The sequence below is a fragment of the Balaenoptera borealis genome (genome assembly GCF_965194805.1).
Source record: "Balaenoptera borealis genome assembly, chromosome: 19".
Lineage (NCBI taxonomy): Eukaryota > Metazoa > Chordata > Mammalia > Artiodactyla > Balaenopteridae > Balaenoptera > Balaenoptera borealis.
In genome coordinates, this window is record NC_138878.1 from 6,126,915 (window position 1) to 6,152,283 (window position 25,369).

The window sequence follows — 25,369 nt, forward strand, 5'->3', positions numbered from 1 at the left end:
ACAACTCCTGCTCTAGATTCCCCAAGTCCTCTTGCCAACCTGCTTGCACTCCAGGATGACGTGGAAACTCAACGTTCTAGAAAAGGTATCCACAGGCCCCTGGGAAGAATCAGGAGATCTGCATAAGTCTGTGGAAATTTTTTTTTTTTTTTTCTGGAAAGGTGATCCATAGCTTTAATGAGCATCTCAAAGAAGTAGGTCATGAAAAAAGATTAGGAGTCACTCTTTTAGAATGACTTAGAAGTAATTCCTTTCACTTATGTGTCATTTACAGCATGGTTATTTATTTTAAAAAGAAAAGGGATTTTAGGCAGTGCCAGCTGTTTGTTATCTGGAGTCATTTGGCCCTTAGATCACTGGGTCAATCTGGTGCTTAAGGCCGGATCCTTTCCAAACCCAAATCCCGAAACTGGTTTCCCGGGGCTTCCCTGGTAGCGCAGTGGTTGAGAGTCTGCCTGCCAATGCAGGGGACACGGGTTCGAGCCCTGGTCTGGGAAGATCCCACATGCCGCGGAGCAACTAGGCCCGTGAGCCACAATTACTGAGCCTGCGCGTCTGGAGCCTGTGCTCCGCAACAAGAGAGGCCGCGATGGTGAGAGGCCCGCGCACCGCGATGAAGAGTGGCCCCCGCTTGCCGCAACTAGAGAAAGCCCTCGCACAGAAACGAAGACCCAACACAGCCATAAATAAATAAATAAATAAATAAATAAAACAAAAAACAAAAAACTGGTTTCCCTACATCTGGAGAAAGGTCATCTGTGACCCCCCTTCAACTGTCCACTCCACGTGGTTCTTACTTAAAGCCAGCCCCTTCCTTTCCTTGCCTTGCAATGATGTACAGAAACAGCTGCACCCCTTTAAGCTACATGAGGAGCTGGGGTGAAGGAGGAGGTGCCTCTACTGTGGAGATGCTCCAGAGCCAGGAAAGACGGGGAGCGACGCCTCAGCTTCCCCACTCCTCTGCCTGCAATCTCCTGTCACCCCATTTGCCGAACCCCCTGGAGGCAGAGGTGCCTGGGAACTTGTTTGTAAGAATCAGTCCCTCGGGGTACAGAGCAGGGCAGAGAACGGACTAAAATCAAAGAGGCAAATATGTCCAGCCCAGGGCTCACCACTCAGGTAGCACACGTGGAAGCAAAGCCACTTCTCTCAGAATTCAAAGGCCAAGCTGCCTGAGGATATGTTAGGAGATGGGCAGAATGCACTGGGGGGCAGGGGTCATGGGAAGTGGGAGAGAGGAATCAAGATGATTCCTGGGCCCTCCCAGTGGGGCGGCCAGGTATGGGTTCACAGCAATGGAGATGGGGGTACGGTGCTGAGTATCACGACGCCTCTTCTGGACATTCTAGTGTGAGATGCAAGGCAAGCCGTCAGTCAGGAGAGTCTGGCATTCAGGGGAGACGTGGGGGCCGGAGACACGTTTCTGGGAGTAATCAGCATAAAGATGCTATTTGAAGCCGGGGGACCAGACAGGATCACACCAAGAGTACACAGATAAGACAAGAGCTCTGCGGACTGAGTTTTGGGTAGGGATGTACAAAAAACAGCAATAGCATGGTGGGTCTTTTCCTGAAAGCAGCTGGGAGGCCATTCTGGGGGTGCAGCGGGTACTGGGCGTTTTCCCCCTGGATGCCAGCATAACTGCAGGGAAAGCTGTCCCTCACCATCTCTGGCCACAGACGCTTGAGGACACGCCAGTGCGTGTGAGCAGGGGGCTGGCTGATGAGCTGACGGGCACTGGATGGTCCCCCATGGGGTCCACTCAAGACTCTTGGGGACCAGCGGGTTGGTGGGGCAGAGGGTAGTCACCAGCTCCCTCTGGCAGCAACTAGTTTAACAACTGGTTTCAGCACTTGCCAGCTAAGCACCGGCCTCACCTGGGTCATGCCAACCATTAGATGCCAAGAAACTGAAGACCCAGCCAAGGAGGTTGAGAGCCAGCAGAAGGCGAGGTACGAGAAGAAGGAAGACAGTGCAGCATCCAAAAGCCAAGTGACAATATCAAGGAGAGAGTGACCCACTGTCACGTGGCTCACATGCCACGGAGCGAACAAAACAAAGACCAGAGGATAGACCACTGTACTTGTCAAGGCGGAGGTCAATGGTGATGTGACAAGATGAACTGCTGTGGCATAGGAGGCATGGAAACACGACTGCAATGGGCTCCAGAGGTGGAGGGAGGGAAGGAAGTGCAGACGGTGGTGTCGATGGCACTCCTGGAATAGGTCACTCTACAGGGTCAGAGAAATGGGGCAGCAGCCGGAAGGGGGAGGTGTGTCAGGAGGATGTTCTAAAGAAGGAAGAACGTGCAGCATGTGTTCTGGGTAGAACTGCATCCCCCAAAAGACATGTCCAAGTCCTGACACCACCTGTGAATGCAGCCTTATTTGGAAATAGGGTCTTTGAAGATGCCATCAAGTTAAGTTGAGGTCATGCTAGATTAGGGTGGCCCTAAATCCAATGAATGGAGTCCTTACAAAGAGGGAGATTTGCAGACAGACACACAGAGAGACGGTGCCCATGGGATGATGGAGGCAGAGACCGGAGAGGTGCATCTACAAGGCAAGGAGCACCCAGGATGGCCAGCAAATGGCAGAGGCTGGAGAGAGGCAAGGAACAGATCGTCCCCTAGAGCCATCAGAAGGGGTGTGGCTCTGCCCACACCTGGCTTCAGACTTAACCTCCAGAACTGTGAGAGAATAAAGTTCTGCTCTTTTAAGCCACTCAGTTGCGGGTCCTTTGTTATGGCCGCCCTGGGAAACGGACAGGGCATGTTTGCGAGCTGATGCAGAGCAGCCCCGATCTCAGTTAGTCCTCGTGCCAATCCTATTAGGAAAGCAGTAAAATAAACCCTGTTTCAGAAGCAAGAAACAGGCTCAAGGAGCACACATAATTGTTCCAAGGTTATATACCAAGAATGTCAAGGGGCCAGAATTTCAACCCAGGTCCACCCTGGTCAATTGCCACTGCCCCACACAGTATGTGCAAAGGCACATAAAGTAAATGACAACATCCTAGCAATGAGGGCAGAATGCTCTAGATACTATGAGCACACAGAGGAGGCAGCAATTAATTTATCTTCGCATTACCGTGTACGGTTACATGGCCAAATCCTACCAAGCCAGGGCATTCAGCCCTCTGTGACTCTGGGCAACACCTCTGATGCCCTGCGACCCCAATAAAGGCTCAATAAGGTCAGGGTGACGTCTGTTTAGTTGACCACTGTGCCTTCTTGAGTCACCCATTTATTGAATGGATGACTAAAATAATAAATTAATTTCTCTGGGGAAAAGTAAAAGGCTACAGGGAAACTAAATTAAAAGGCTACAGGGAAAAGTAAACCTATGACTTTTGGTCCTCGGGAGAAGAGGCAGTTACCAGCTAGACAAGGGAAGGGGCCAAGCCAAAGGGAGGGGACAGAAATGACGGCCCAGAGGCCCCGAGGTCCACCTAAGGTCAGGAAATTGCATCTTCCCATGTTGTTGTGGGTGATCACATCCCCTGGGGCTATAACTTGCCCTACACACTCTCTGTGCTTTGCAGGTCATGTGAAGCGGCCATGGGGACAAACTGCAGTGACAGGAAAGCTAAACAGATTCACTGCTAACTTCTGCACTGTGGACCCTCCTCTCCCCTGACCACTGATGAGGATAGTCTGTGATATTCCCTAGACTCCTCCACCAACACATGACAGAACGTTAGTCGCTCTCTTCCCACACGCTCGCACCCACGGAAAATCTGGAAGAGTAAACATCAAACTTCTTATTGAATGTATAATTGCAGGTATAATCATGGGTAGGTTTGCAGGTATTTTAATTTCCTTTCGATTTTATAATGCACTTCCAACTTTTATGGACTGAATACGCATTACTTTGCTTGTAGTAAAATGTATCCAGATACCAGAAACAAATTTCCTGTCGAGGGCTGCCCTAGCCTTCTGCTTCAGTACATGAGGTATCAAAGGACATGCTGGGAAATCCACTGATTGTGACCAAGATGGTCTTTTTTTAAAAATTTATTTTACTGAAGATCACAATGCTGTGTTAATTTCTGCTGTACAGCAAAGTGATTCAGTTATACAAATATATCTATATAGATATCTATATGTTCTTTTCCATTATGGTTTATTACAGGATATTGACTATAGTTCCCTGTGCTATACAGCAGGACCTCGTTGTCTGTCCATTCTCTATATAATAGTTTGCATCTACTAATCCCAAACCCCCAATCCTTCCCTCCCCCACTCCCCCTCCCCTCTCCCTTGGCAACCACGAGTCTGTTCTCTATGCCTGTGGGTCTGTTTGTTTCTGTTTCGTACATAACTTCAGTTGTGCCACATTTTAGATTCCACATATAAGTGATATCATATGATATTTGTCTTTCTCTTTCTGACTTACTTCACTGAGTATAATAATCTCTAGGTCCATCCATGTTGCTACAAATGGCATTATTTCATTCTTTTTTATGGCTGAGTAATATTCCATTGTGTATATGTACCACATCTTCCTTATCCATTCATCTGTTGATGGACATCTAGGTTGTTTCCATGTCCAAGATGGTCTTTTAGAAACAGGACGGAGAGCAGGAGCACCAGAGGCCAGCTGCCCCCACCTCCTCCCGGGGAGATTCTGCCTCGTAAAGACAGGCTGACGGCGACAGTAGATACCACATTCTGACGGCAGCTTTGTATGCCAGACCCTCTGCTGGGTGACTGAGACCTTCCAGTTCTTTTTTCTTCTACCAGTTCTTTTAATCTTCGCAACAACCATCTAGGATAGCTACCGTCACCCCACAACAGTCAGGAAATTTAACGTTGCTCCTAGCTAAAAGCAACGCTAAAGGAAAATCAGTGCCACCTTAAATTATAGCAGAGTTGTTTTCTACTTCAACAGGCAAACAAGCAACAGAAATCACCTATATTCAGACCCCAGTGGGATAGTAATGGGAAGGCAGAGGGCTGCGTGTGTTTATGTTCCCTGGCACCTTGCAAGGCTGGGAAGGCATTTGTTCTTTCAACTGCACTGGACATAATTTGTGAGCCTATTACTGATTATTTGTGAGCTGCTGGAGAGCAACTCAGACTTGGGTTCATGGGAACCCATGGTGGACAGACGGCCCCAGGATCTCCACCTCCTGGTATTCAGACCCTTGCCTTATCCCTGTAACTTGCAGAGGTGATGGATGTACACAATTATGTGCATATGATTACATGAGGATGCTTTTATATGCTTGGAGAACCTGTCTTGCTGGCTTTGAGGAAACAGACAGCCATGCAGGGAGCCCCATCCGTGGAGAAGCCGTGGGCAGCCACTAGAAGCTGCGGGCAGCCAACAAGAAGCTGGAGCCCTCAGTCCTACAACTGCAAGGAACTGAATGCTGCTACCACCGCATGAGCACGGAAGCCGACCTTTTCCCATCTGACCCTCAGATGAGACAACAGCCTCAGTGGAAATCTTAAACACAGCTTTTTGTGAAACCCCAAAGCAGAGAATCCAGCTAAGGCACACCTGGATGCCTGAGCCCCAGAAACTGAGAGAGCAAACGTGCATCGTGGTAATACTGTTACGTACATGCCAGCAATACAGAACTCACACACGTAATACGTAAGCAATTCATAAGTAATACAGAACCCTAACGCATTTCCAAAGTAGTCTACTAGAGGGTACCAAGAAGAGAGCACGTGAAACGGCAGGGGGTAACAACAGATGAATCAACAGTAACCCCACCACCTAATCCCATGGGGCTGAAACTCCAGTCCTGGGCCGAGAGCAAGAGTGATATTAGTCAACCATCTTCATGTATAATCAGGGCCTGTAAATGCCAGACCCCCAGCCTCCAGTATCCAAGGGGGTACTTCACAGGTTTGCTGGGGAGGCAGCAAAGTAGCAGTGATGAAGCTGGGTATTAGATTCAAATATTTAAGGAAGAAAAAACACAATGTCTTAGGTTTGCTTCAAAACCATCTGAGAAGAGGGAGGTGGGTAAGGGCATAGATGAAATAAGATGACCATGTTGACCATTGCTGAAAACTGGCTGCCAGGTGCTTGGGGGTTTGTTATACTATTATCTCTGCTTGTCTCTGTTTGAAATTTCCCTTAATACCAAAGTTTAAAAAATTAAAAAGAAGTATCAGTGGGTGGGCAGCGAAGCTGAGCACAGAACTCAAGTTCTAGCTCTGCAGCTTACTAACCTCATGACCTCCAGCAAGTAACCTGAGCGTCAGCAACTTCATCCACAAAATGAGGGTAATAACAGTACCTCTCCCACAGGGTTGCCAGGAGAATTAAATGTATGTAGGACATATAGCACAGCGCCCAGCACAGAGTTCACACTTAGGAGATGTTAGCTCTGATCTTTATTCACAACACTGTTATGACAGCCTAGTTAGAGATATATCCCCTCCCCAGGGGGACACACATGGAATTAAATTTCTTATCTTCCTGCTGCTGCCAAACTTTTGGAAGCTTTGAGGCTTCACAGCAGCAACGTAAGCGGGTGGTTAGACACAAGGAGGGATTGGCAACTTCAAGTTGGAAACCTATAGCGACTGATAAGCAGGACCCCACTCCCTGGATTTAGGTCTGGGTATCGTCAATCACCGTGAATGGCCCTGTCTCCCCAAGGAGCCCAAGAAAGCCAGCTGCGCCCCTAACAGCACAGAGGCAATGCTTTTCTCTGCCCTGAGCTTCCAGTGAGGAGCTCAGTAAGTAAATGATATGCTGACAGGGGAGAAGCATTTACCTACACAAGAGCAGTGAGGCTTCTCAAGTTGGCCAGTAACTATCTATAGAGCCTGGGGCTTTGTTATTCAAATTCCAAGTCACTGAATTAAAATATGCGGTGGCCAGACTGGACAGTTATACCCTCCAATGATGGAGAGACTGTTGACCCAGAAGGTCTTGGGGACTGGGTAGGTGACATAAATTAGCAGAGAGAGCTGGATGGGGGGTTGGGGGAAGGGCTGGGGCAAACCAGAGAAAGCATGCTTCCCTCCGCTCAGAGGTTGCCAAATATAGCCAGATCTCGATTTTTTTTTTTTTCCCAAGAGAAATGAAAAATCTGGATCTTAATAAGAAATCTCCCAAGTTTTAAATGTAGGCAGTTCATTTAAAAAACATTTAAACCATTAGGCCAAGTACAACCGAATGCTGGCTGAATGTGGCGCTCTGGCCACCAGGGTAACCTCTGGTACGTACAGATGTTTTTCCCCAAAACTGGGCTATCTAGGGTACCCCCGGAGGACTCAGGGGTTCTGCAGAAATCTGACTCAAATTTCTTTCTCTTCCTTCTCCCTCTCAAACACACATACATAAGCTTTAGAAAGAACCACAATGAAAAGCGCTCTTATGTGGAATTTTATCACGGTGGAGATCATCAGTGGTGGGTAACCTGTATTGGCAGATGCAACAGCTTTTATGGGAACCTTATTCCCAAGCTTTGCCTGCTCTCTGCCTGATGAGACAGTATCTCGAAATTTCCAGACAAACGATTATAAAACCTGTTTTTTACAACTACTTATCTTGAGTGAATCAAGTTTTTCTCAGTCCTGGTCAACTGCCTAAGACAGCAATTGTCATTATTCTGGATTTCATTTATATACTATCATCACAACATTTTCATTGCTCTCAAGAATTGATTATAAATGAAAGTTATAGCTTTTAACGTAAAAAGTGTTTTGATCCGCTTTTATGCAGCAGTTTTCTTAATTAAGGTTTCGTATAAAAAAGGGGAGCGGGGTTAGATAGCTTTAAAATCGTATAACCAATGACCTGATTTAATACCTTTATTTTACAGAGGAGGCTGAGTGACGGGGGAAAAGATGGCTTTCCCCAAAATCACTTGGTCAGTTAGAGGTCAAGTTGGGGCTGGAATCCAGGTCTTTCAACTCCCAAAGCCTACGATCTTTCTACTCTATTTGGCAAAACAAGAACTAATTATCATTTGTGTGGAAAAGTGAACACACTGCAACTGAATCTTTTACTCTATGAAATAATGTATTTTCCCCCAATCTAGGCAGACAAGAAATGCTTCTCTCATTTCTCTACCTCAGATACATCCGAAGTCCCAAGGCCAGTGGTCACCTATCAAGAGGCCTCACCCTGCGGCCAGCCTGCAGGCAGAAGGCAACTGATAACTGACTTTCACACTCATCACTTTAAAATGCCTGCACTCTTGACCTCCAATCCCTCGTCAGTCCTCCCCAGAGCCCAGTGGGGCAGGAATCATAGCCCCGATTGCACGGATGAGAAGACCGAGGCTGGGAGTGGTCAGTGGCTGGCCCAAGATCACACAGCCGAAGAAAGCAGATCCGTCTTGCTGCAAGTCCTACCCACTCTCTGCTCCCTCGCAGCTCTGCTCTGGACCCACCTCGGCGCCCTGCAAAGCCCTTTTCCAACAGTAACAGCAGTAACCACCCACCAGGCACGGTGCTCCCTGCACTGAACTGAAAGCCTCCCTTTTTAAGCCTTATGCTTTATGGGACATTTTTTTTTTTTATTGCAAAAGTAATGTGCTACTTGGAACAAGTTGAAAACGGAGTGGTGCAAAGACAAATTTAATTATCTCTCCTGAGCATCGTTCCAAATCCCTCCAGGACATACACAAAATCAACATCAAATGTGAGGGACTTCCCTGGTGGCGCAGTGGTTAAGAATCTGCCTGCCAATGCAGGGGGCACGGGTTCGAGCCCTAGTCCGGGAAGATCCCACACGCCGCGGAGCAACTAAACCCGTGCATGACAACTACTGAGCCTGTGCTCTAGAGCCCACAAGCCACAACTACTGAGCCTGTGCTCTAGGGCCCACCTGCCACAACTACCGAGCCCGCGTGCCTGGAACCCATGCTCCGCCCATGCTCCGCAACAAGAGAAGCCACTGCAATGGGAAGCCTGCGCACCACAATGAAGAGCAGGCCCGCTCGCTGCAACTAAAGAAAGCCCGTGTGCAGCAATGAAGACCCAATGCAGCCAAAAATAAATAAAATAAACCACAGTAATCTATTAAAAAAAAACATTAAATGTGAGGTGTGTGTACTCTTCCATACCTTCTCCTTGTTCATAAAAACACTCACAAACATACATAGGAGGAGTACTGTTTGTTACCAAAAAATCAGACCTAGCTCCTTGCATGAATCTGCAGCTGGTTTTCCTCACAAAATACCATGAACATCCCTCCAGATGGACAGAAACACAACGGACTCAGGCTTCTTAATCAGCTGCACAGTGTCGCATAGTATGGATGGACCATAGCTTACCCAGCTTTTGCTCTACTGAGAGGCATTCACATGGCTCCCAAGTATTTTGCCGGCGTAAGTAATGCTGCAATAAACAATCTAGTGATACACTCTTAGGTCTCAGTGCTTTCATTTCTCTAAAACAGAGCCCCCAAAATGCCACTGTCAGGTCAAAACGTATGCACATCTTAATTTAATTTTAAAATAGCATATTATCTTTTTTTTAATAAATTTATTTATTTAAATTTATTTTTGGCTGCGTTGGGTCTTCGTTGCTGCGCGCGGGCTTCCTCTAGTTGCAGCGAGCGGGGGCTACTCTTTATTGCGGTGCGCAGGCTTCTCACTGCTGTGTCTTCTCTTGTTGCGGAGCATGGGCTCTAGGCGCGCGGGCTTCAGTAGTTGTGGCACGCGGGCTCAGTAGTTGTGGCTCACAGGCTCCAGAACACAGGCTCAGTAGTTGTGGCGCACGGGCTTAGTTGCTCCGTGGCATGTGGGATCTTCCCGGATCAGGGCTCAAACCTGTGTCCCCTGCATTGGCAGGCGGGTTCTTAACCATTGTGCCCCCAGGGAAGTCCCAATAGCATATTATCTTAATCAAAAAACATATTCTCATTAACAAGGAATAAAAGTATAAAAAGAACAACACACAAAAATCCCTCAACCCAGAGATAGTTACTATTAATAATATGGTAAATTTCCTTCCAGAACAAGATGATAGAGTTAGTTGAACTTTTTTTACTTTAATAGGCTCAGACTAAATTCCAATCAGACTGACGGCCACTCATACTCCCACCACGAAGGTATGAGAGCACCATTTCCCCACACTGTCCCCATAGCTCTATCACATTTAAAACTTTTGCCAATCTAATACATGAAAATATGATGTCACTGCCATTCCCACTTGATATTTCCTTGACTAGAAGGGAGACAGAACACTTCTCACGGGTCTCTTAGGAACATGCCGGACTTTGAAACACAGGGGAAACAAAAACATCATTCGATCATTTGCTCAAGAATCATCTCACCCATGCAGATGGTCGAAAGGCACAAGAAAAGATGCTCAACATCACTAATCATCAGGGAAATGTAAATCCAAACCACAATGAGATAGCACCTCAGACTCATCAGAGTGGCCATCATCAAAAAGAACACAAATAACAAACGCTGGGGAGGGTGTGGAGAAAAGGAAACCCTCCTACACTGTTGATGGGAACATAAACTGATGCAGCCACTGTGGAAAACAGTACGGAGGTTTCTCAGAAAACTAAAAATAGAGTTACCATACGACCCAGCATGTCCACTCCTGGGTATATATCCGAAAGAAACAAAAGCACTAATTCGAAAAGACACATGCACCCCAATGTTCATAGCAGCATTATTAATAATTGTCAAGATACAGAAGCAACCTAAGTGTCCATCAGCAAATGAATGGATAAAGAAGATGTGATAGATATACAGATATACACACACACACACACACACACACACACACACACACACACAGTGGAATACTACTCAGCCATAAACAAGAATGAAATAATTGCCATTTGCAACAACACGGATGGACTTGGAGGGTATCATGCTAAGTGAAATAAGTCAGACAGAGAAAGACAAATACTATATGATATCACTTACACGTGGAATCTAAAAAATACAACAAACTAGTGAATATAACAAAAAAAGAAACAGACTCACAGATATAGAGAACAAATTAGTGGTTACCAGTAGGGAGAGGGAAGGGAGGAGGGGCAGTATAGGGGTAGGGGATTAAGAGGTACAAACTACTACATATAAAATAAGCTACAAGCATATATTGTACAACACAGGGGCTATAACCCATATTCTATAATAACTATAAATGGAGTATAACCTTTAAAAATTGTGAATCACCATATTGTACACCTGTAACTCATATAATATTGTACACCAACTATACTTCAATTTTTAAAAGTAAGGTAAAATAAGACTATCAAAACCTTCAAAAAGTGAATGGGAAAAAAAGAATCATCTTACCAATTTTTGCTGTTCAAACATAAGTTTTTTATAGAAGAGATGGAACTGTTCAAAGCTGAGTTCATCTTTGTGTGCGCCTATTTCCTGTAAATATAAAAAAAAAAGTGACCACACGAGTTTTCTTGTCCACCACAAGAATGCCTCTTCCCTGTTCACAGAAATACCATGGCTCTGCTACAACACTAGTTAGAATCAAACTTGCATTCCTCTGAACCCAAATGTCCACAAGTTTCCTAATTTATCTGCCTGGAGAACATACCCACCAGGGATCCCTGGTAAGATCCTTCCCTTGACTCCCCAAAAGGGAAGGATCTTAGCCAGAATTCCAAGAGCCATAATGCAGAACTCCTCCTTTTGGGGGCAGAAGACACTTTCAAATCTAGACATATTTATAGGGTATGTACATATAGGTCATTTTTAAAAGCATAAGAAAATGAACCAAGCCTTTAGAATTAACAGAGCTCAACTCCAGTCAAGGTCTGTCCCCTGAATGGCTTAACAGCTTTGGGCAAATCACTTGACCCTCTCAGACCCTCCGTTTCTTCATCTGTAAAATGGGAGAACCACCATTACCCTCCTCGGACTTCTTGAAACCAAACCAGATAACATCCACGTAGCACCTGCTTGGTAAAGGCTTGATAAAGAACAAAATTCCAACTACGTGGCTGTCAGTGGAAAATGCCTCTCCCATCTCTCTTCTGTCAGCCCCCACCCTTCTCTGGTTTTGCCTTCTTGGACTAGTTCGAATTATGGGGTGGGCCAAAAGATGGCTTGATAAGCCATAAAGTGGGTTAACTGTTCCGGGAGCTCACTGGTATAAAAATGAATGAGGTTCTTCAGCTGAGGAATCCTGTGACATGCCCCTGCGAGTCCACCAACTGGGACTATTGGGATGGAATGTTGTTGGGTTCCTTGACGAGAGTCAGTATCTCTCTGAAGGCCAGAAAGAATGCCTATGGAACACCTCCATCCTTACACCCTTCAGAAGAGCCCCACCTGACCTACGCTATCCCATCACTCAGGGAATGACCTGCCCCACATCTACCAACGGCTTAATTACACAAGAACATAAACAAATTAAATGATGGGCGGAAGGAGGGATGGAGGGATGGGAGGGATGGGAGGGATGGGAGGATGGGTGGGAGGAAGGAACAGTAGATGAAGGGAGGGGTGGGTGCGAGGAGAGGGGAAGGGCAGAGAAGAGTCACCTCTGACAACTACGCTATCAGGACTTGCATACAAAATGCCACGTCCCTGGCAACCTACATAAGGAATCTTTCATAATATTTTCCAAAAGAAACACACGTGTTCATATTATTAAAAGGAAAACAGGCGGTGGGGTAGTGAGGGAAAGGGAAAGTTGGACTGGTGGAAATGTCCCAAGTCAAGCAGCTCGGTGAACATGGTCTTCGTGGATGACGTCCTCTGCCACGACTGAGAAAACAGGCCTAAGATCTTCACACAATCCCTCCGTCCGGACTAAGATGGATGAATTTGGAGGCGGGGGACTTCCCTGGGCACCATTCAATGGAGCTCAAAGGCACGTAGTGGCTTCATGGGAAAGGCACACGTAGCCCTGGGTTCACAAAATCGCCAGGCTGAGCTACAAAACTTACCACGAACTTATCTTTGAGGAACTTGGCGCTGCTCACTTTGAAGTTGACCAGGGGCAAGATGGTCTTCAACTCTCGGAGGCTGATGCTGCAAAAGAGGGGAACCCCAGCCCCGTCAGCCTTGAGGGGTGTCAACAGTGGAGGATCTAGCTACTCCCGTCAGCTCCCATCTCTATGAGAAGACCCGCCAACAGCTGTTAGTGAGCGCTAACTGGGAACAGAGACTCTGGGATGAAGACAGCCGATGTGCAAGGCTGGTCTCCACCCTTCAGGGGTGGCCGTGGACACGGATCACGTTGGAGATTCGCAGTGTGGGCAGACATGGTGTCAGATGACCTCGGCAAATACGAAATGTCACCGGGGTTCCAACCAAGAGGAGGTCACTGAAGGCCAGAGACAGGGAGGGGAAGGAGCCAAACTTCTCTGAACACCTACTATGTGCCAGGCCGCCCCGGGGATCTCCAGGCAATGACGTCACCTCGCCCCTCGCTACACTTGACCCGCTACACAGTATGCATTCTCGAGCCCCAGGGTTCAGAACAGGCAACGGGGATGGGGCCAGGGTATGCGGCTCAAGGTCGGAGCTGGTCTGACGACCTGAGGAGGTGGGCACCATTATCACTCCACGTGGCAGGTGAAGAAACCGAGGCTCAGAGACGTTGGGTGCTAGCACGCGGCGGAGGCGGACCCCAGGGCAGCCTGCCTCCGGGTCTGCCTGTAACCACTGCACGTGAAGCCTCTCAGGGAACGCCACGAACAGTGACGGAGGGTGGCGGGTCAAGGGCATGAGATCCAGACCCTCATGGTTGCAGAGCCAAGTGTCCGGCAGAGCGAGAGAGGGTGGGCTGGGGGGCCTTTGGTGTGGCCAAAGAAAACTGTTCTGCGTTCTTGGAGACATCAGACTAGAAAGGGGCTGTGCGTGGCCAGGAAGGAAGTCTGCCCGGGCTGTGGGCAGAAACCGGCCCAGCTTCCGCCACAAGGTCTACTCGGCCTCTGCCAGCACGCCCCGGAGGAAGCAGCAGGCCACACTTGGCAGCTGCCCCGGGAGACCGCCAAGAGGACTCCTGGCCACCCCAGTGTCCCCACCTCCAGCATCCCTGTCTCTCATCTAACGGCCTCCCTAACATCGGAGACCTTTATGGGCCACGTGTTCCCCACCTCCCACCACTCCTGCGGCCAGCACCCAGGGCTTTCCCAGAGAGACGGTGAGGGCAGCACAAAGCCCCCGGCAGGCCCGGTGGCGCTGGCCGCGCAGAGAAGCGAGCAGGCTGGCTGAGACCCCCTTTCGGACCCTGCCCCCGGGGTGTCCACGAAGAGCTTGGCCAGGGCAGGATGAAGGGAGAGGAGCGGCGGGGGATGGCGCTATAAAACGAGGCAGGGAGAGGGTCTGGCCAAGCCGGTAGCCGAGGGGGCTCATCCAGGACCAAGGAAGAGATCAGAGTCCCCTGGGGAACCCAGAACTTCCAGGCAGAAACGGGGCCAAGAAACCTTCCCACACCCAGGAACACAGAGACTGCGGAGCTGGGAGCCAGTGCAGCTGCCGGGGGGCCAGCGGAGCAAACACAGGGCCCGGGGGCGTGAGAATCTGCGCACTGGGGCATCTGAGCCCACCGGCTCCAAAGGTCCCGCCTTACAGTGGAGCAACTGAGCCCCCAGGTAAAGGCGGGGGCCAAAGAGCTTCTTTGGGCTCCTGTGCAGGGAGCTAGCCACTCCACTACCCTGCCCGCGCCTTGCCCTCACTCCCCGCTCTGGGCATGTAGACCAGGACTGGCCCACGGAGCCGCCGGCGGGCAGGAAGCCAGCAGCTCCCAACTTCACCCCTCTCCCCGTCCAGGATGTGTCATCAGATCTCAGCCAAGATCATGGCCTGCCCTCTGGCCGTAACTCAGCACAGCTCTGCAGGGCCTCCCTGAGCTCTCCACGGGGCCGGCTGAGGCCGTGACTGTGACTGCATCACAATCCAACGACTCCAGCTGCCTTCACAGGTGTGGACCCCTATACGCTCCCCATAAGCTTCCTGCACACAAACCCACGTCTCAGATTCTGTTTCCTGCAGGCTCAGCCTGCGACAGTGCGTTAGGGAAGCAGGGCAATCCCTTTGGGGAAGGATGGCCAAAACTACCCCCTCCCCACGGGCACTAAACAATCATGTCAGTTTCCCTCCTCAGCTTGGCATGGTCCCAGATCCTACAACACTGCACCCTGGGGCAGCCTTTACCAAACAACTGAGGTTGGCAGCCCCAGGAAACTTACCTGCCACCACCCCCGGCTTCTTATAACAGTAATAAACATTCGTTAGTGTTCACCGTAAGCCAGGCACTGGCCAAGCACTCTTCACAAACGAACCCACTGAATCTTCAAACCAATCCCAGGGGGTAGGAACTATGATCTCTCTTACAGATTAGGAAACTAAGGCACAGAGAAGTTAAGTAACTTACCCAAACTCACACAACCAGTAAGTGTTAGTGCTGAGATTCAAACCTCAGCGCTGCCCGATAGAATTTTCTAGGATGATGGAAACGTCCTGGATCGGGGCTGTCCAATGCGGCTAGGGCGACCAAGGAACTGAATTTTTAAATTTTTATTTAATTTTAATTACTTTAGATTTAAATAGTCTCATGTGGACCGTGCAGCTCTAGAAGCCTGCTTCTCTAAGTAGGGTCCCTGGAACGCCAGTATGAACATCAGCTGGGAATTTGTTAGAAATGCTAATTCATGATCCCCATCCAGACCCAGTGAAACAGAACTTCTGCAGGACAGGCAGCGCACCTCTGTGGGTAAAGCCCCCACAGGCTGTCCGAAGACGTGCTGGAGCCAGGACTGCTGACCGCAGGGAACCTATTTGCATGCCTGCTGAAGACAGAACTGGACCACACACCTGCCTCCCACCTGCACGCCCGACCCTCCCGCCTCCTGAAGGCCAGGCTGAGCAAGAACAGGAAGTGCACACTCGGTCTATGCAAAGTCAGTGTCATATGCCGAGGGGCAAAGGGCAAAGGGGGAAAGAAATGTCCACAGAGACAACCTGCTCCCAGCCCATAGGTCTGCTGGCCCCCCTGCAGGACTCAGCCCGTGAGCCTCACCCTGAGGAATGCAATTCCAGTGACCACCCCCCGCCCCTGAAGGTTCAGGGGCTTTCGCAAGGGGTATTTTGACCGAAGAAGTTTTCACCTAATGCACTGATCTTAGAACCTAATTCCCAGATAAGAAGCAACTAAACTCTAAAGACTCAAAAAGAGAGGGTTTCTGGAAACCTGGCCAAGATTAATGTTAAAAGATTCGTGCCTTTGACTCAGTCTCCCCAGGCCTGGAAATGTTATAAGGAAAGCTTCCAAAGCTAGAACATTCTGGTTGTCCCTTGTTACAATGCTGTGTCTATGAATGAAAAGGGAGGGCTTTCGTTCATCTGACCAACACTACAAAGACCGAACCAGCCGGATCGCCGACCTCAAGAGCCCTCACCAGTGTGAACAGCAGCAACAGGGGCAAGACTCTAAGAAAGCAGAGGGCGTCCGGCCGACGGGACAGACTGGCTCTAAGACTGAGAATCCTACGATGACCCCAAAAACGCTTCTCGTGAGGGTCACTCCATATGTTCCCTCTGCACGCAATTCAGTGAAACTGTGAACATTAGGAAAAACCGGACACTAAATGACAAACAAAAGGCAACTTTTCAAGCCAAATATCAGATCCCATTGGTTGAATTACAATGTAGGCGTTAATACTGTTCCCAAAGAGTTGCAACAAAATGTAAACATGTTTATGGTTTAAGGTGAGGTGAAAATAGTTTCCCCTCCTTTCATGTGGACTGGACTTAGTGACTGATTCCCAGAAAATAGAGCAGGGGCAGGTGGGGGGGGCCTTTACAAAGGAGAGATCTGGAAGACACCACCTTGGCCAGGTAATCAAGGTTTCCATCACCCTTGACAAGCCATGGTGAAAGCAGGCACCTCTTGACCAAGGTGAAGAAAAAGACCTTCGCTTCCATGATATTCTTCCCAAACACAACCTCAGGTTACCCTTAATTCCAGTCTAATCATGACAAAAATATCAGACTAACACAGATGGCGGGACATGCTACAGAATACCTGAGACCTACTCCTCAAAACTGTCAAGGTCATGAAAGACAAGGAAAGATGGAGAAACCGTCACAGCCTAGAGGAGACCAAAGGGGCAAAACAACTAAGTACAATATGGGGTCTTGGGTGGGATCCAAGACCAGGAGAAGGACGCTGGTGGAAAAAATGGTGAATTCCAATAAAGTCTAGGGTTTACCTAACAGTCATATAGCAAATGTGGTTTGTCAAGTTTTGACATGAATGATGTGAACCGCAGGGAAAACTGCCCAAAGGGGTATATGAGAAATCTCTGTACCATCTTTGCAACTTTTCTCTAAATGTAACATTATTCCAAAACTTTAAAATTAGTTAAAGAAGAACACGATGTAAAGTCATATGTATAGTTACATTTTAATGAAGTAAAATGAACAACAAACCAATAAATAAAGTTGAGGATGGAAATCTACTGAAAAAAATTGTACCCAGAGGTAAACAGTGCCTACCATTTAATGTCAAATTCATATAAATTTTTTCTAGTTTTCAGTATTTCCAAAATTTTCTATAATGAACATGAGTTACTTTCATAATATATATACACTACCAAATGTAAAATAGATAGCTAGTGAGAAGCAGCCGCATAGCACAGGGAGATCAGCTTGGTGCCTTGTGACCACCTAGAGGGGTGGGATAGGGAGGGTGGGAGGGAGATGCAAGAGGGAGGAGATATGGGGATATAAGTATATGTATAGTTGATTCACTTTGTTATAAAGCAGAAACTAACACACCATTGTAAAGCAATTATACTCCAATAAAGATGTTTAAAAAAAACAAAAAACTTAGGCTTGGGGGTTCCCTGGTGGTCCAGTAGTTAAGCCGCTGAGCTTCTAATGCAGGGGGCGCCAGTTCAATCACTGGTCAGGGAACTAAGATCCCACAAGCCTTGCGGCACGGCCAAAAAATAAAAGTAAATAAAACATAGGCTTGTTTACCATACCTAAAAAAAAAAGTCCATGTGATATTTTTAAATGGGCAAAGGATTTGTCTAGATATTTCTCCAAAGAAGATATACAAATGGCAAAAAGCACATGAAAAGATGCTCAAGGTCTGTAGTCATTAGGAAGATGCAAATCAAAACCAAAATGAGATACTATTTTACACCCACTGGGATGGCTGGAGGGAGGGGAGGGAGGGGAGGGAGGGGAGGGAGGGTGGGGTGGGGGGTGGCGAGGAAGGAAGGGACAGAGGAAGGGAGGGAGGGAAGGAGGGAGGGAGGAGAGAAGGGGGGAAGGAGGGAGGGAGAGAGGAAGGAGGGAGGGAGAGAGGAAGGAAGGAGGGAACAGGGGAGGGAAGGAGGGAGGAAGGAAGGTTAGGTGTTGGCAAGGAAGTGAGAAAAAAATGAAATCCTGTTGCTCTGCTGGTGGGAATGTATAATGGTTGCAGCTGCTGTGGAAAACAGTAGGCAGTTCATCAAAAAATGGAACAGTATTACCATTTGATCCTGCAATTCCACTTCTGGGTAATACACAAAAGAACTGAAAGCAGAGAGTAGAAACCCATATTCACAGCAACAATACTCACAATAGCCAAAAGGTGGAAGCACCTGGAGTAAGTGTCCATGGACAGATGGACGGATAAACACGATGTGTTATGTGCATATAGTGGAATATTATTCGGCCTTAAAAAGGAAGGAAATTCTGACACTTGCTCCAGTAACGTGGATGAACCATGAAGAAAGCATGCTCAGTGAAGTAAGCCAGTCACAAAATGCAGAATCCTTCCACTCATATGCCCATAGGAGTCAAATTCACAGAGACAGAAAATATTGGATTGGCCAAAAAGGTCGTTCAGGTTTTTCCGTAAATGTCATTTTACAGAAAAACCTGAACGACCTTTTCGGCCAACCCAATAGCACAGCGGTTACCAGCGGCTGCAGAGCGGGTAACAGAGTGAGGGCTTAATGGGTACAGAGCTTCAGTTTTGCAAGATGGGAAGAGCTCTGGGGACGGATGGTGACGGCAGCACAGCAACACGAACGCACAGAAGCCTACACTGAAAATGGCAAGTTTTATGTTATGTATATTTCACCACGTAATTTTCAGTCAAAGGCGGTCACGGTGGGGAAGGGAAGATTTCTGCCTTTTACCAGCTTAGTGATCAGTTAAGCCGCAGCTGACCGGCTAGGTTGCTGTGGACGAGTGATCTAACCTCTCCTGGCCTCAGCATCCTCATAAAATGGACCAGAGGGTGCCTAGCTCGCCAGTCTGAGAGCCTTCGTTCCATAAGCTTTCCCCAATTCCCTAAGCAAGGAGAGCACTCAGAACAGAGGGTGTTACAAAGGGACTCCTCAGCAAATGCCAGCTGCTGCCATTTTGCCTCTCGAGAGGCTGAAAAGGGAAACATGCTCAGGCCAACAAAAACCCGGGATTGGACACTGCCCGAGCCGGGCCAGCCCACAGTCTGCCTCCCATCCCCAGACTCTTTCCTTTGTGCTGCAGCTCCTTTGTTTTCTTCCAGGAAACGGGATCGCTATGCGAGACAGGAAAGGAGGGAGACTGGCAGAAGTCAGTTGCCCTTTCATTGGCACCTTGGTCAAGTTCCTTTTGAAAAACTCCCTCCGGGCCTCACAGAACCACAGGAAAGGCAGGATTTTCCACGTGTTGAGCAGCAGGGCTGTGCCCAGCGGAAGGGAGGTCGGGGAGCAGGAACGGTAAGCAAGGAACAAGGAATCATGGCCAGAGACAGACTTGCTCTCTGCTGAAGGTTCTGGAAAGGACTTCTCTGTGAAGGACTTGCAAGAGTCCATTCTGAGCGAGAGAGCTGGAGGGAGGCTTCCACTTCTTGACAACAGAAGTCGGAGAAGCGGACTGTGGAACCAGATCAACAACGCCATGCCCCACCATGGGGAGAGAGGGCCCAGGAGAGCTCCCTCTCTCAGCTCTGTGCCAACCTCAGCTGTGAGTCACCCCAAAGCCACAGAGAAGGGAAACAGCCATGGGAGGCTCCACCTCTGAGGCTGAAAGAGACCAGTGTGTATAAAATTCCCCAGCGCGGGGACCTCGTTTGATCCACCTCCGTAACACGGGCCGAGCCCAGGTGTGGGACCACAGAACGCTGGCTGAGAGGAGGAGGGAGGGAAAGCAAGATGGGCAGAGACGTGGAGTGAGCTGCTGGCTGACCTCACAACGTCACTAAACTTTTCACCGCTTTGTGGTTACCGTCTGCAAATCATCCCGTGGGGCATGTGTACAGGAGACCACGGAGGCTGTGAAATCAACAAGCGAGGGATGACACTAGCCTGACACTAGAACGCCTTAGGGATGGAAAGACTTTCAGGAACAAGAGAGGTGAGTTGTAGAGGTTACTTGTTGCCTCATTTATGATGCTGACACCTCTTAATGGAGAATGGAAGGAAGGAAAAACACTTGAAAACTTTCAAAGAGGTCTGATGTGAGGCTAAAATGACACAATTGATTGTCAAGTGCTTAGTACAGTGTCTGGCATGCTGGGTGCTCGATAAATGGTGGTTTTTTATCATCACATTATTAACAAGAACTGGATCACAACGGAAAAAAAATGCAGAGGATGTTCAACCTCGCCCGTAAATAAGGAAACGCAAATTTAAGCCAAAATCCACTGCTGCCTTTTACCCGTCAGATTAATAAAGGTCAAAGTCTGGTGACATAGTGAAACAAGTACTTTCTTGCACTGTTGGTAGAAATAGAAATTGCTACCACCGCTCTCAGAAATCTCAGACCCGATGACACCTGGCTGCTGGAATTCCTCTTCTAGGAATTTACCCTGCTCATACCCTCATCACCTAAGTTTACAAAAAGGGAGATGTGAAGGCTTTCATAGTATGATAATAAAGGACCAGGAACAACTTCATGTCCATCAAGAAGGAAATGATTTCTCATCAATTAGAGAATTACACTGCATCCATCCAAGGACAAACCGCATTTGATACAAAAATGTCTGGCATGGAGCGGTGTGTGTGCTGACAGGGAACCACTCCAAGACGTGCTATTCAGTGAACCAGTCAAGGACACTGAATTACATGTTATCACATCGCCCCACTCATGTCCACCCAGCCCTTACAACCATCGCTACTGAACTGGGTTTACCTCTTGATGGTCAATCTCCCACCACAGAGGAAGGGCAGGCACCATGGTGATCCTGTTTCTCCCCAGGACACAGAAGGGGCTCACATGTGAAGGCCTAAAGGACGTGCTCCAAGTGCCCCACAAAAGAGAAGGCACCTCTGCAGATGGACTGGAATTTTCCACTGCAGTGAGGTCCCACACGGGTGGAGATTCTGTCACCATGACCCCCACCACCTAGCACTGTGTCTGGCACCTTGTAAGTCAAATCTAACTTCATGAGGAGCTTTCCACAGCAGAGAACTTGCTCCAACCCCCTCAGAATGTTTAAAGAAAGAATGAACACCGGAGTCCAAAATGATCGGGGGAAAACCACAAAAATGTGAGCGAATCTTACCTGTTTCTTCTGGTTTGATCCACAGAATAAATCTGCTTTCTCAACCAACTGGGAAGAGAGTTGAGACAAAGAAAGAAAGTTAGAAAATAGCACAAGTCTAAGTGAGTTCTATAGGATGGGACAAAGGAAACTGGAAACGAAAAGGAAGGTTTTCCAACTTTCTAACTCAGGCGACTTGGGAAGCAGCAGTTTCTCCTTGTGGTTGAAATGCCCCAGCTGAGCCAAGAGGCCCGTTTGACAGAGGTTGGCAATCTTTAAACTGACAATTCCCTCTGATGATATTCGTTAATCCTCAAAAAGCTAGTAAGGAAAATGGTGTAAATTGGAGGGCTTTGGTTTGCTGGAGGGACAGTAATTCACACACCAATCCCACCCAGAGGGAGTGGCAGGTGAAAAATCCCGGACCTCAAGCCTGAGGTCCTTTGATCAGTCAGCTTAATCCCTTTTCCTAAATCCTTTAAGAAACAAGCCTCGGGCCCTCCCCTCAAACCCAACACCGGTAAGAGCTTCTGTCTCAGCCCCAGTGCACTCCTCACTCCAGCAGGCCAAGACCAAGGCCCAGCACTGAGACAGGCTTTTCTGTGAGATGCTGGAGAGTCCCCAGCCACTAATGGGCACCTACTGCATACAGGACACTCAATGAGCCTCCAAGACGCAATGTTCCCTTTTTCTTTCTTTCACCATACTGGCTAAAGGGAGCAGAATAAATGCCTGAGTGAGCGAATACAGAGGTAAACAGGCCAAAACCCTCACCTCTCAATGATGGTGGGGGTGGATGCGCTCATCACTTCCTGGTGTAAGATCTTCAAGCCAGAGAGCCACTTAGTTGCATCTTCTTTAGAGTCGGCTGCAGAAGTGAGGGGACAGAAAAGCTCTGTTACTCCCTGGGAAGACAGACTGTTGCATAGGGACCCCCGCCCCACCTTCCCAGCCCCACACAGACCACAGGGCTGGGAGGAGCCTGGGCTGGTTCCTAGGACCTACTTTTTGTCTCAGATGAGGCCATATGCCCATGGTGAGCCTCCTACAGCAGGGGTGACACACCGTTGACTTTTTAAAAGAGTTTTAGCTTTAGCCCTATGCTAACGAACAAGAGGCAGGACCTGGGATAACTTGTACCACAATCCTGAGCAGCCCTGAGCATCTCCCCTGTTTCCCTTCAAGGCCAGAGAGAGGGGTGGAAAGTAGGTGATGCTGATGCCTGTAAGGGAAGCGGCAACAAGTACCAGTTAAGAGCTTGGCATCATCGCCAAGTCCCACTGCACCGCTTCAGGGCTGTGTGATGTTCAGTTGGTTACTTAACCTCTCTGTGCCTCACTTCCTCATCAGTAAAGTGGAGATGGCAATGCCAACAACTAGTCCAGTTATTAAACATCTCCAAACTAGGGAGCTTGCTAGTCTAGACAGAGCATGCTGAGGTTTCTGCTCTCACTCTTCCTGTGTGGATGAGGAGAAAACTTCAGCTCAGAAGAGTGACGGGACCCATCCCAGAGCCAGTGAATAAGAAGCTGGGATCCAGACATCAACCTGGCATCCTGGGCTCCACGTCTTGCTTGGGCTTTCATGGCCTCCCTACCAAGAAGAGCACCCAGGCTTCAGCCTGCAGGGGGGGCTACGTGGACAAAGCTCTGAAGGGACACAGTCATGGGCCCCTCTCTCCTGCCCCATCTCTGCCTCCTGCTACACACCATCCATCAGACATCCACCCAACACTTCCTACATCCAGCTTGCTAATTCCCCTCCTCCAAGGCCTGGCACACGCAATGTCCTCTCCCTGGACCATCCTCCCTCTTTCATCCCAACTCCTACTGATGCCTTAAAACCCAGTTGAAAAGTCACCTCCCCTGCAAAGCCTTCCAGGGAGTGAGGCACTGCGTATTCCTCCAGCACACTTATGTTTGGACTACGGCTCTTATCACAGAGTACTCTAAGTTCCTGTCCACACGTCTGTCTCCCCAAGTAGACTGTGAGCTCCTTAAAGGCAGCAACTGGGTCTTACTCCTCTTTACAGCCCCACTGACATCTAGCACAACCCGGCACAGAGCATATGCTCAAAAGATGCCTGATGAAACCGTGAATGAGAAATCAAACCAATGAGGCCTATCTGACCCTAAATTATATGTCTTTTATAACTGAGTTGTAATAGTTCTTAAATATTCTAGATATGTTTCTTATCAGGCATACGAATTGCAATTTTTTTTCTCCATATTGTGGGTTGTCTTTTCACTTTTTTTTTCTCTTGGCCGTGCTGCACGGCTTGCAGGATTTTAGTTCCCCGACCAGGGATCAAACTCGGGCCCCCTGCAGTGGAAGCTCGGAGTCCTAACCACTGGACCGACAGGGAAGTCCCTACCTGACCCTAAATGTCTCTAACACTACTCAGCTTTCACGGTTTCCCCCCACTTTGGTCTACTTTTAATGCTACTTATTTTCTCTCTCATCAGTCATGATTGTACATCAAGTTCTAAGTCACTAAAGTCTGGGATTAGACCTGAAGGCAGCCACAAGCTTCTGCCCCTGAGCACAGTGCCTGAGCTTTCTCACAGCCCTTCTCCTGGCTGCTCAGAGGCCTCTTTGACTTTCTGGTGGATTCACAGGGATGGCCTGAAATCTCACCTCCAGATACGTGTGTCTACGTGTGTGCACGTGTGTGTGTGCATGTATGCGTTTACTGTTAAGTGCATATATGCATGTTTACATGTGTGAGGTGGAAGATTTCAGGATAGTTCCTTTGGATCAGTTAAGCTGAATAAATGGTGCAGGCCAGACTCTGCTGGACGAAAGATGTACCCTGCCTTCAGCTTTCTGCACGAGCCAGGTAGGCCCTTAACATAATCCTTTCAACATGCCAGTGAAGTCGGCATTATTAGGCTCCCCGTTTCACAGCTGAGCAAACTGCAGCTCAGAGAGGCTGAGTCGTTTACCCAAAGTCACACAGCTAGAAAGGGACAGGGTTAGGATTCAAAACCATGATGCCCCAAACATGCATTAGCAGTTGGGCAGGTGTGAGCATCCTGCTATTGAACTTTCTAGGAAGGAAACAAAGACCCAGGGAGGGAGAAAAGCACATGTCATGCACCCACCTGCTAAGCTGAGTGTGCTGAGGACAAACTGGGTGCCGTACAAGATGGTGAAGCAGCACTCTTCCTTCTGGCGGACTGCTTTCGCACGCTCAAAATCCTTGGAGTTCTTCCCTGGGCGGATTTCCTTTATTTCCATGATATCCACTGAAGGAAAATTAACATCAGCCAATCAGAAGCTGGAGTTCACTCCATCTGAGGCTGCAGCCATGTGCCTGCACCCCAGACACACAGAGCCCAGCTCTTCTCTCCCCAGAGTGAAGACAAGCTGGGCCAGCCCCACAGCCCTGCCCAGCTTGCAGGATTGTGTGCAAATAATGAAATGTTTGTTGTTCTGAGCCACTAAGTACTGGGAGACTTGTTGTACAGCAATAGATGACAGAAAAAGAGGAAATCCATCCTCCCTAGAACCCCTGCTGCCACGTGATGCCAACTCACTCCTAGCCAGAACCTACCTGGCCAGGATGGCACCTGACCCAAGGGTGACCCCTCCCTCTATGGGATGGCCATCTGATCTAAGGGTGACCCCCCACACACACAGCGTGGCCATCTGGCCCAAGAATGACCCTCTCCCCTCACAGGATGGCCACCTGATGCAAGGGAGACCCCCTCCTTCCTGCCATAGGATGTCCTGTGAACTAAGGAGTGTCACAAAGTGACAAGTCCATCCATCCTTTCCTCCTTTTCTTCTGTCAAAAAAGCACCTTTTCCTGGGATGACCCCATTTCACGTGCTTGAGGTGAAAATGATCCACACCCCCGCACCTTTCACCACAACAAGCCAAAGGAGGGGCCAAGGGTCCCAGGAACGACCAAGATGTCCCACCCCTGGCACGGTGATGGGTTCAGGGATGAGCACATGGTCTAAGCTGGGCCCATCA

The 25,369-nt window shown here is 48.5% G+C and overlaps 1 protein-coding gene across 5 annotated transcripts in view; it reads right to left on the minus strand.

Moving 5' to 3' along the window:
* PLCG2 (phospholipase C gamma 2) overlaps nt 1-25,369 on the minus strand; it is a 202,838-nt gene that overhangs the window by 69,040 nt on the left and 108,429 nt on the right. For all 5 annotated transcript variants that reach the window (XM_082366318.1, XM_082366316.1, XM_082366315.1 and 2 more), the window contains exons 3-7: nt 24,493-24,636; nt 22,163-22,256; nt 21,410-21,457; nt 12,861-12,945; nt 11,245-11,328 (exon numbers count right to left, since the gene is read on the minus strand). In XM_082366318.1, the coding sequence (XP_082222444.1) occupies nt 11,245-11,328; nt 12,861-12,945; nt 21,410-21,457; nt 22,163-22,256; nt 24,493-24,636 (455 nt within the window). The remainder of the gene's footprint in view (nt 1-11,244; nt 11,329-12,860; nt 12,946-21,409; nt 21,458-22,162; nt 22,257-24,492; nt 24,637-25,369) is intronic.